At 40.3% G+C, this 12186-nt stretch overlaps 1 protein-coding gene across 1 annotated transcript in view; it reads left to right on the plus strand.

Annotated features, from left to right (window-relative positions):
- Nucleotides 1-512: 512 nt before the first annotated feature.
- The window catches only part of dlg3 (discs, large homolog 3 (Drosophila)), a 136654-nt gene continuing 124980 nt past the window's right edge, over nt 513-12186 (plus strand). Inside the window, exons 1-2 of the mRNA XM_055926933.1 lie at nt 513-729; nt 1524-1655. Of these exons, the coding sequence (XP_055782908.1) occupies nt 714-729; nt 1524-1655 (148 nt within the window). The 5' untranslated portion in view covers nt 513-713. The remainder of the gene's footprint in view (nt 730-1523; nt 1656-12186) is intronic.

Genomic DNA, 12186 nt, shown 5'->3' on the forward strand with positions numbered 1-12186 from the left:
ACGTGTATGTGTTAATGAAATTAACGTGTTATGATGAGTTATGTGTCTGTGTGAATTCACTACATAAAAAAATATGCAGTAACACCTTGGAATGTGTTCAATCGCTACAGGTAGGGCTCCTTGGTAATATGAAAGTATCTTCTACAACCACTAGATGGCAGGTGTAACCACATTTTTGTGAGACGGTCAAATTCGAAGTGTCAAACTATTGAATATTTTTTGTTGGCTATATGAAAAATATCTAAAGGGAATTGTTTTTCGACAATATTGTAGCGATATTTTTCCACGATGATGATGGTGATAATTATGATTTAAGTCTAGCAAAAGTATCCCCAAAAAAACAAAAAATGTTTTATTTACGAATTTTCGGTCTATAGACCCCCATCGACGGTCTACATACTCATCTACAGTTATCAGATAATTAATCGAGGTGCCGGAGCGTGACCCAGAAACCCTTTCACTTTTTAACAGAATTTGCGGACACGTCTCTTGCCAAATAGATTACAGCTGCTGCCGCTACAGTAACAGTTCAGTGTTGTGCGAATTTGGGAGTGTCTGTTTCGGTAGTAAAATTGAAAAATGCGGGATTAACCTAATTGTGGGGGAGAATAGCGGGGTACAAACATCAACTCTGTTAAATCTTTCTTCTGGTTTGTTTGGTTAGTTTTTGGTTTGCCTCGAATAGTTATCCTCAGAATATTTTTCTATACACCATGGACCACAAATATGGTAAGTGCCTACATACTTTTTGGTAAATGTTTTGTTTGTGTACAAGGTTTAAACTATCGTAAACGTTTATTCGATACTGTTTTTAGAACATTTAGGTTTATTCGCTGTCATAGCCAAAAAGTATTGACAAGCAGAAAATTGCAGCAACGTATCCGTGTATATTTTCTCACTTTGTTGCCAACTATGAAGCCAGAATCGAATGAATTAACGTTAGGTTGTACATTTTTGGAAGAGACATGTAAACAGGAAGTATGTTTCCATTAATTTATATATACTGACATGGAGCACTTTCACACTGCCATGGTAAGGGAAGTAGTTTAGTTTACTCATAATAAACTTTAGGTAGTTATAGTAAAGCGAGTGAGGCACATCACAAGGCTGTTAATTACGCTACACCTCCCACCTGGCTTCGGTAAACAGCTGTGCACGCGCATGCATTCTATACTTAGACTATTGCAGTTCTGATAACATACAGTTCCTTTCCCTGCCCATAGCAGCACCAAAAGTTAGAGAAACTCTTCAACAATGAATAAAACTATGCACCAACTCTATCCGTGTGCTTTGAGCATGACAATTGTACAATAGCCTATGACATGAGTGTGCCCGATAAGACCATAATTTGAGGCTTTTCTTAGCAAGCATTTAGGCTTGTCTTATGCTGTGGTAGAATAATATTGCCACTTGTTTCAAGGACCAAAATGGTCATGTGCACATCACATCTGATCAGTTTCTTAACATTTCATCACATTGACTGGCTTGGTGAGGGTGTTAACTTGAAGCATCCCTGTTGTCAGACACAGAGAGGGCAGTGGGTCTGCTGAGACAGTACCAGGACAGTCTGACCAGTCCAGAGGAACAGGCCCTGAAGGCCAGCGTGGGGAAGGTCTCCACCATCTTCGGCAGCCAACTCTTTCATGCACTATTAGGTAAGACACAGAAAATACACATTGAGGCTTTCACTATTATTATTTTATGAATAATGAACCCACAGGGCACAGACGTCTATTCCATGTTGGTTCAAGTCATTATATTGAAATGACGTGGAATCAACATTGATTCAACTAGTGTGTTACCAGTGGGAAGTCTCATTCCAGACCCACAACAATACAAGCAAATTATTTTTCAAATCACTATATTCTAAATCAATTTAGTAACAAAACTCAAGAGATTTTTTTTTTATTATACTTATGTCTCTGCTCATTATCTTTCTAATGAGAAAATTAGCGACTCGCTAGTTGTTTTTGGTGTAGGCTTGTTTTTGCCTCTGGCCAAAGCTTCAGGATGTAGACAACAGGGTCAGGCTATATTAATTTGTGTGGGAAGTTAACTGAGCCTAAACATTTCTCAATTAAGTCCCATGAAACAAGCCTTTCAGTGGCCTCTCACAAAAGGTTTGCTGTATCCTATTAAATCTTGTTACACATACCCATGACACAATGTACTCTATCTATGGGGCTGATCACAAGCCCTCTCACAGGCTATCATACAGCTCAGTTCAAACCTCTTTCCATTGTAAAAGAGTTACACATATTTTCAGTCGTTTATTTGCGCTGTAAAAGAGTTACACATTTTCAGTCGCTTATTTGCGCTGTTGGAGCTCATCCTAACTTGATCAGGATCATCTCACAGAAAGAGTTATTATTAGATATGTTTCACTCACAACAGCCAGAACACTGCTGTATGAGGTGTAAAAAGAGGATGTTACCAGTCCACAATAGCTTTTTCAATACAATGAATGTGCTTGAACTCACCACATCTATCATTGCCTAACTGGAACAATGACCTAAACTAACTCTTGAGTGTATTGCAACGATACCTTAATAAGCAGTTAGGGCCCCAAAAGGGCTCCTGTGAAACTACATTTCACAGTCTTTTTACCCTGCAAAGGAGACAAGTGAGTTCAATTTAACCAATGCTTGAGTGGCCCCTCTAATTACCATGGCCATGCCTTAATGATGCTAGCCTGTGGGTTTTCCGCTACTGCTGCTCTACCCAGAGCTCTGGAGACTCCATGGGGGATGGGAGACCATGGAGCAGGGTTGAAGACTGGAGAAAAGGGGAGTCTGAGGAGGCTGTCCACCCTGATTAGTGATCTCTCCAGACGTGGATGCCTGCCTGTCCAAACTAGTTGAACAAATACATTGATGATAATGTGCTATTAGCAAAACTATTGCTGTGGTCTAACTAGAAAAGTATGTGTTAATCACAACACAGAAAATACAAGATATGTTGCTCTATCTGTCTTACAGTTGAGTTGGTCAATATATCCAGTATTCAAAAGATGGCTTTGTAAACCACATATACTCCCCTCCGTATGTATTTGGATAGTGAAGCTAAAACGTTTAATTTGGCTTCTATACGCCAGCATTTTGGATTTGAGATCAAATAATAGAATAATAGTGAAGACATCAAAACGATGAAAAAACACATATGGAATCATGTGTTAACCAAAAAAGTATTTAACAAATCAAAGTATATTTTAGATTCTCCAATGTAGCCACCCTTTGCCATGATGACAGCTTGTACACTCTTGGCATTCTCCCAACCAGCTTCATGAGGAATGCACAGTCTTGAAGAAGTTCCCACATATACTGAGCAATGCTGCTTTTCCTTCACTCTGCGGTCCAACTCATCCCAAACCATCTCAATTGGGTTGAGGTTGGGTGATTGTGGAGGCCAGGTCATCTGAATCAGCATGCCATCACTCTCCTTGGTCAAATAGCCCTTACACAGCCTGGAGGTGTGTTGGGTCATTGTCCTGTTGAAAAACAAATGATACGTCCCTTATTATAAACAAACAGTCAATTAAATTCATGGTTAATGCATCATTTTCAGATCTAATAGAATTGATTAATAGACAAAACAACAATGTCAATGAACCAATTGACTGGCCAGAGATCAGGGCATTCATCAGCAAAGACTCAGTCAAGCTTGGTAGTATTTTGGATACCAAATTGAAGTCAAAAATATTCATGAAATTGAAGTGTGTCAGCTGTATGGTGATTTGTGATTCATAACTTACATTTTACCGATACTACCAGTAGTAGTAGACCAACTGATAACACCAAGACGGAATGCGTTTGAAGTGATGATGCGCCGCCGAGAACAGCTAGCATGTCCAGCAAAGTACATCGCCAGTGGCATACACACACGAAAGTGCTGTTTGAATTAATGCTTACGAGCCTGCTGGTGCCCACCATCGCTCAGTCAGACTGCTCTATCAAATCATAGACTTAGTTATAACATAATAACACACAGAAATACGAGCCTTAGGTCATTAATATGGTTGAATCCGAAAACTATCATCTCGAAAACAAAACATTTATTCTTTCAGTGAAATATGGAACCGTTCCGTATTTTATCTAACGGGTGGCATCCATAAGTCTAAATATTCCTGTTACATTACACAACCTTCAATGTTATGTCATAATTACGTAAAATTCTGGCAAATTAGTTCGCAACGAGCCAGGCGGCCCAAACTGTTACATATACCCTGACTCTGCGTGCAATGAACGCAAGAGAAGTGACACAATTTCACCTGGTTAATATTGCCTGCTAACCTGGATTTCTTTTAGCTAAATATGCATGTTTAAAAATATATACTTCTGTGTATTGATTTTAAGAAAGGCATTGATGTTTATGGTTAGGTACACATTGGAGCAACAACAGTCCTTTTTCGCGAATGCGCACTGCATCGATTATATGCAACGCAGGACACGCTATATAAACTAGTAATATCATCAACCATGTGTAGTTATAACTAGTGATTATGTTTGATTGATTGTTTTTTATAAGATAAGTTTAATGCTAGCTAGCAACTTACCTTGGCTTCTTACTGCATTCGCGTAACAGGCAGGCTCCTCGTGAGGCAGGTGGTTAGAGCTTTGGACTAGTTAACCGTAAGGTTGCAAGATTGACCTGAGCTGACAAGGTAAAAATCTGTCGTTCTGCCGCTGAACAAGGCAGTTAACCCACCGTTCCTAGGCCGTCATTGAAAATAATAATGTGTTCTTGAGTTCTTAACTGACTTGCCTAGTTAAATAAAGGTGCAAAAATAATAAAAATAAATGTAAAAATTACCGATTTCCGATTGTTATGAAAACTTGAAATCGTCCCTAATTAAATCGGCCATTCCGATTAATCTGTCGACCTCTATCCAACACCATCATTAAGTTTGCCGACGACACAACAGTGGTAGACCTGGTCACCGACAACGATGAGACAGCCTATAGGGAGGAGGTCAGAGACCTGGCCCTGTGGTGCCAGGATAACAACCTCTCCCTCAACGTGATCAAGACAAAGGAGATGATTGTGGACTACAGGAAAAGGAGGACCAAGTACGCCCCCATTCTCATCGATGAGACTGTAGTGGAGCAGGTTGAGAGCTTCAAGTTCCTTGGTGTCCACATCACCAACAAACTAAAATGATCCAAGCACACCAAGACAGTCGTGAAGAGGGCACGACAAAACATATTCAAGCTCAGGAGACTGAAAATATTTGGCATGGGTTCTCTGATCCTCAAAAAGTTCTACAGCTGTACCATCGAGAGCATCCTGACTGGTTGCATCACTGTCTGGTATGGCAACTGCTCGGCCTCCGACCGCAAGGCACTACAGAGGTTAGTGCGTACAGCCCAGTACTTCACTGGGGCCAAGCTTCCTGCCATCTAGGACCTCTATACCAGGCAGTGTCAGAGGAAGGCCCTAAAAATTGTCAAAGACTCAAGCCACCCTAGTCATAGACTGTTCTCTCTGCTACTGCAAGGCAAGCGGTACCGGAGCGCCCAGTCTAGGTCCAAAAGGCTTCTTAACAGCTTCTACCCCCCAAGCCATAAGACTCCTGAACAGCTAATCAAATGGCTACCCAGACCCCTCTGTTACACTGCTGCTACTCTCTGTTTATAATTTATGCATTGTCACTTTAACTCTACTTACATGTACATATTACCTCAATTACCTTGACTAACCGGTGCCCCCGCACATTGACTCTGTACCGGTACCCCCTGTTTATAGCCTTGCTTGTTATTTTACTGCTGCTGTTTAATTATTTGTTACTTTTATTTTCTATTTTTTTACTTATCTATTTTTTACTCAACACCTTTTTTTCTTCTTTTTTCTTAACATCTTAAAGCATTGCTGTTTAAGGGCTTGTAAGTAAGCATTTCACTGTAAGGTTTACACCTGTTGTATTCGGCGCATGTGACAAATAATAATATTTGATTTGATATTGACTGACCTTTTAAGTCTTAAAGTAATGATGGACTGTCATTTCTCTTTGCTTATTTGAGCTGTTCTTGCCATAATATGGACATGGTCTTTTACCAAATAGGGCTATCTTCTTTATACCACCCCTACCTTGGCACAACGCAACTGATTGTCTCAAACGCTTTAAGAAGGACAGAAATTCCACAAATGAACTTTTACAAATATTTATGACACCTTCAAATGGGGGGGGACTAGATCAATATAGTGCATTCATTTCTAAATGGTTAAACAGATATGTATGAATTTACACTTATTTAAAAGGGGACATTTTGTAAAGGGAAAGAGAAAGGGGGATACGTAGTCAGTTGTACAACTGATTGCATTCAGCTGAAATGTGCCTACCATATTTAATCCAATCTCTCTGAATCAGAGAGGTGCAGGGGGCTGCTTTAATTGACATCCACGTCATCAGCGCCCGACTTACTGTCATGTAAAACATTTGATCTCAAATCCAAAATGCTGGAGTATATAAGTTTTAGCTTCACTGTCCAAATAAATACATAGGGGAGTGTATGACTATTCCAACAGTTTAGGTCTGATATACTAAAGAGTAGGTTTGGCTGCAGTGAAGGGGATCAGGGTTCCAAGCATTCCACACTGAAGAGTCTGGATCCCAGGGCAGGAATGTGCAGCAAAAAGCTGGGGTTGGAGGTATGGTAGAGTTATGTAGATGTAAAAACAAACAGCTCATGACTGCCGTGCCGTGTCATCCTCACCCCCTGTTTCTCCTGGCCTGCGTGACTGATCTGAGTTCAGCCTAAGGATATAGCCGAAAGAGTCTGTGTGAGAGAGAATGTCTCAGGTGCAGGGGCAGAGCAGGGTCAAACGAGGCCGGGTTCTCTACTCAACATGTGGTTTTAATCATCAGCCTAGGAACAGGGGAGGTGCTGAACGTTTCCACAGCTAACGGGAATACGGGGTAACTCATCGCATTAGCCTCCCAGATGCTCTCTGTTGTTTGCATTCATGGGCCGGGATTCGTGTGAACTGGGGAAGTTTGGGTTGCTACTGTCGCTACTGTACCTTTTGTACAGTACCTATTTGAAAATAGGTAAAAGGGCTTTGCTTAGGCTACTTGTTGTAGTGTCATTGTTGTAGTGGTGGAGGTAGTGTCATTGTTGTAGTGGTGGAGGTATTTTTGCACGGGCTGTATTTGTGTTGTTGCAATTGTATTGCTACCGGTATGCTCTGCCACAGTGGGAACATTTGTAAATTAACAGCATTGGCACAATGTCAAAGAAGGTATGATGATAGTGAATGACAACAGGCATGGCTGGTGCAAAAAGTGTTCATGAGTTCAGTTGTGAGCAGCATTGAACAGTATTTGATGTGTGAATGAATGGGAGTCCCCTTGCCTGGGATGCACTGTAGGAAGTTGGAGAGCTCACCACTTGATTAGATGTCTGCATGGTTGCACAATCATGAACAAAGTTCGCCTTGACTGAGGACTCATATCTTTGTTCCCCAACATGCAAACATGCAGGAAGTTGGGCATACCCACACACAATACTCCCACAAGTGCTGGAGCAGGAGATTATTTTAGGGTTGGAGACTGGGAGCGGAGGGTTGGAATTGTACGGCCCTTTAATTCTGACCCAATTTTTGCTGAATGTAGATTGTAGTGAGCGGAGTGTCTGTCTGTCGCTTATTGTCATCCCATGGAAAACACTCTGGGGCACATTCTTTTTGGGCTTATTCACCCAGAACAGGCTATGAGTGGAAAGAGGACTCCAGTACACTTGAATAAGTCCGCTGCAAATAGAAGAGGGTCTAACGTGGTTGTATTCCTTACTCCCTATAACACACACACACATACACAGTGTCATTTGTAGAACAGAGAGCAGTTGGAAAACCCTGATGACTTTGACTGAGGCACACATTCTAACCTGGACATCCCAAAATGGGACCACGGTATTGAAAAGAGATCTGTGAGAGACGGCCTGTACTGACTGGGATTAAACAGGTTTTTTTGTTCTATAGCCAGGAATTTATGTGGTCTTTGAGGGATGGAGTAGCTTTGGAATTTTAGGGGGGAAAGTTTGAGAAATAGCTCCAGTCTCTGATGTTTTATTTGACTATGGTTTTTGTACACAACAACACCTATTTAAAGCTCTGAACAAGCAGTTCTCTGTTGAGAATAAGCCTTCTTTTTTTTTAAAGAAATCCACGCTGATAAAGTTTTTGCCGTGTGATAATGGTTTCATATCTGCGGTGCAAGTGGTGGTTGTTAAAAATGAAGTAAGAGACAAGTAATTTCACATAAATTTAACAATTTACACAAGTATGATAATACTTATGCAATAATTTTCTCTCAATTACTTTGGACAAGTAATCAGGACAAGTTATGTGTTTGCATTGTTTATACAACCTTTACAAAAAAATACATGAAAAAGTAATGTGAAAAACAATAACTTGTTTTCGGACACACGTGAACACAACACACGTGTGAACAAATCCCATGAAAAATATCACATGATTCAACAACAAAAAATGTTTTATGTTTAGATAAGTGGACACGTGGTTTTCAGAATGTGGTTTTCAGAATGTGGTTTTCAGAATGTGGTTTTCAGAATGTGGTTTTCAGAATGTGGTTTTCAGAATGTGGTTTTCAGAATGTGGTTTTCAGAATGTGGTTTTCAGAATGTGGTTTTCAGAATGTGGTTTTCAGAATGTGGTTTTCAGAATGTGGTTTTCAGAATGTGGTTTTCAGAATGTGGTTTTCAGAACGTGGTTTTCAGAAGTTTCACACTTTAATATTTCACTTTTTTCACTCATGGGAAAAAAAATCCCCACTTATTTTTCCCTTTTCTTTTTTGCACTTACAGCTACGTCTTGTTTCCTATCCAGGGAACAGCCAGGACCGACCTTGCTTAGCTTCAGAGGCAAATCAGCAGTGGGATACAGGGTGCTATGTTGCTGGAATGAATGGGCCAAAACTTGCATTGAATGCAAAGGCCAGGGTAACATAACCAAAGAGGGAGACTTGTATTTAATCTTGTTATCATTTGTTCTCACATTTCAAAATTATTTCCTTGCAATATTTTGTTTTGTTATCAATACTTTTGGGTTGATGGTTTGCTTTCAATATCATTTTTGTTTGCAATACTACAGATGTTGTTCTTGACTTCAGAAGATTTGCTTGATATTAATGGCACAAAAGTAACTCACTCACTAAAGGATTGCACCATATAATAATACTATTACTCTATAAAATATGTTTAACAGGCAGTGACCTTCGTACAGCAGAACTATGCCATTGCCATTTGAACATGATCCATTATCCTGACCCCAAAACATTTATTCTGTCCACTGTTCCACGAATGTCGCGCAAAATCGCATCCTTGTCCGGCATTTTATATTTTTAGATGTGGTCACCCTAATTCCACCAGTGAAAACATTGCTTCTGCAACATGTTAACACCATTTTTTCACATGTGTAGACCTCTCGGCTACTGGCCCAACGCTCCCAACCACCAGGCTACCTGCCACACCCAACCATCCAAGCAAACGCTCCTAGTCCCCCCAAATTAAATTTTCACGCAATTGATTTTCACATGTGAACTTGCAATTCCACGTGCGAAAGTGAGATTTTCAAATGTGGTGTTTGTTTACATAAGAAACGTCAAATGTGATTTTTACATGTGAAAATGCAATTCCAACTTGTTAAAATTAGATTTTCACATGTGAATATTTTTCACGTGAAGCTGCATATCCCATTTACACATTTTTAAAATGTGAAACTGCAATTCAAATGTGAGGTGAAAACAAGTTATTCTCCTCACATGTGAAAAGGTGGTGTTAACATGTGAGTTATAAATTGAATACATGTGAAAATACAGTTTTATGTGTGAAATTTAAGCTATTTCACATCTGAAAATGTCATTCCACATTTTTTGTAAGGTAATTCTTATAACAAAGCTAAATACTACATTGTAAAATCACAGGACTATATAATTGTGTGTGTGTGTTGCGGGCCTCTAACCAGCTGGGCTGCATAAAGCTCTGCCTACACACGGCTCCACTCCTACACACTCAGACACTCTTATACAGTGATGAGTCACGTGCCCCCTTTTTCCACATTTGTTCCCACTCCACCCTGTTGGGATACACCGACCACATACACACACTCACCGAGGACATACCGGTACATACAGTGCCTTCACTCCTTCACACAGATATTTGTACACAAAATGATACATTTCAAGTACATGATCTTTCTACACATTTGTTTCCATCACTGTCTCCTGACATTGAACCTAAGAAAGTTGTAATATAGCCGAGCTCTTATGAGAACAGCGACCTCTTTATGTCTACAGTTCAGCAAGAGGACCAGTGTGTGACATCAGCAGCAATGTCTCCCTGCATTCTCATCAAGTGGCTGCCAGTCAATAGGTGACCACAAGACACAGCAGCTTAAAGACATGCTCCGGAACATTGTCGACTACTAAGTATTTTTTAAACCTCCTGCTTTGGGCTGGATGTGTCAATGTGTGGTTAATACATGCATAATCTATGAGCAGAATTACTGTCTTACCTCAATTAGCCACGAAATCCCTAGTTTGAAAGTGACCATTTTTATGGAAGCTGTGCTGCGCCGTTTACCCTACATTTTCCCCCATGTGGGCCAGCCCCCTAGCAATTCGAGTTCTATTCAATGAGCTTCAGTCCCTCACCATTTGAGTGATAGCTAGCAAGATGCACAAACAGCATATCGAGAGAGAGAGAGAGAGAGAGAGCAATTACATGGTGCACATATCTGCACATATGTGACGTAGTATGCAATTTTCGGGGACGCTTGTGAGCGCTACTTTCAACTACTGGCTAAAAAGTATACAAAAGTACTGGAGAATCTCTTTATTGACCTGCGTTGTAATGAAGGGAGACAAGAGGGGTAGAGGGAGGGGGAATCAGTGTTTAAGAAACTCAATTAAAGAAGGATGAGTTGAGAAAGGGAAGGCGATCGGTCGGAGGTAATTGTAGGGGAGTGAGCAGGATTTGGGAGGATGAGCAGTTTTGGGTTGGCAGAGCTGGCCACAGGGGTATAGAGCTGGCCACAGTGGGAAAACAGCATGGCCTAGTGGGGATGGACTGACAGAGAACTTGGGCTCATCCTTCTCTTATGTTATAGAGGTAAAGCCAGTAGTTTTTCCAGACCATGTGATCTAACACCTACAGTGCCTTCAGAAAGTATTCTTACCCCTTGACTTATTCCGCATTTTGTTGTGTTACAACCTGAATTCAAAATGTATTAAATATTTTTTTCCCTACAAATAATAACCCATAATGACAGTGAAAACAACATGTTTTTAGAAAGTTTTGCAAATCCATTGAAAATGAAATACAGAAATATCTAATTTACGTAAGTATTCACACTCCTGAGTCAATACTTTGTAGAAGCACCTTTGGCAGTGATTACAGCTGTGAGTCTTTCTGGGTAAGTCTCTAAGAGCTTTCCACACCTGGGTGTGCAACATTTGCCTATTATTCTTTAGAAAATTCTTCAAGATCTGTAAAACTTGTTGTTGATCATTGCTAGACAACCATTTTCAGGTCTTACCATAGATTTTCAAGTAGATTTAGGTCAAAAGTGTAACTCAGGCCACTCAGGAACATTCACTGTCTTCTTGGTAAGCAAATCCAGTGTAGATTTGGCCTTGAGTTTTAGCTTATTGTCCTACTGAAAGGTGAATTCATCTCTCTGGTGTAAAGCAGACTGAACCAGGTTTTCCTGTAGGATTTTGCCTGTGCTTAGCTCCATTCCATAATTTTTTTAATCCTGAAAAACTCCCCAGTCCTTAACGATTACAAGCATACCCATAACATGATGCAGTCACCGCTAGGTGCGAAAATATGGCAAATGGTACTCAGTAATGTGTTTTATTGGATTTGCCCCAAACATAACACTCTGTATTTAGGACAAAAAATGAATTGCTTTGCCACATTTGTAAGCATTTTTTTTAGTGCCTTGTTGCAAACAGGATGCATGTTTTGGAATATTTTTAATCTGTACAGGCTTCCTTCTTTTCACTCTGTCAATTAGGTTAGTATTTTGTTGATCCTTCCTCAGTTTCTTCCTATCACAGCCATTCAACTCTAACTGTTTTAAAGTCACCATTGGCTTCATGGTGAAATCCCTGAGCTGTTTCCTTCCACTCCGACAACTGAGTTAGGAAGGACGCCTGTATCTTTGTAG

Source organism: Salvelinus fontinalis, chromosome 6 (genome assembly GCF_029448725.1).
Source record: "Salvelinus fontinalis isolate EN_2023a chromosome 6, ASM2944872v1, whole genome shotgun sequence".
Lineage (NCBI taxonomy): Eukaryota > Metazoa > Chordata > Actinopteri > Salmoniformes > Salmonidae > Salvelinus > Salvelinus fontinalis.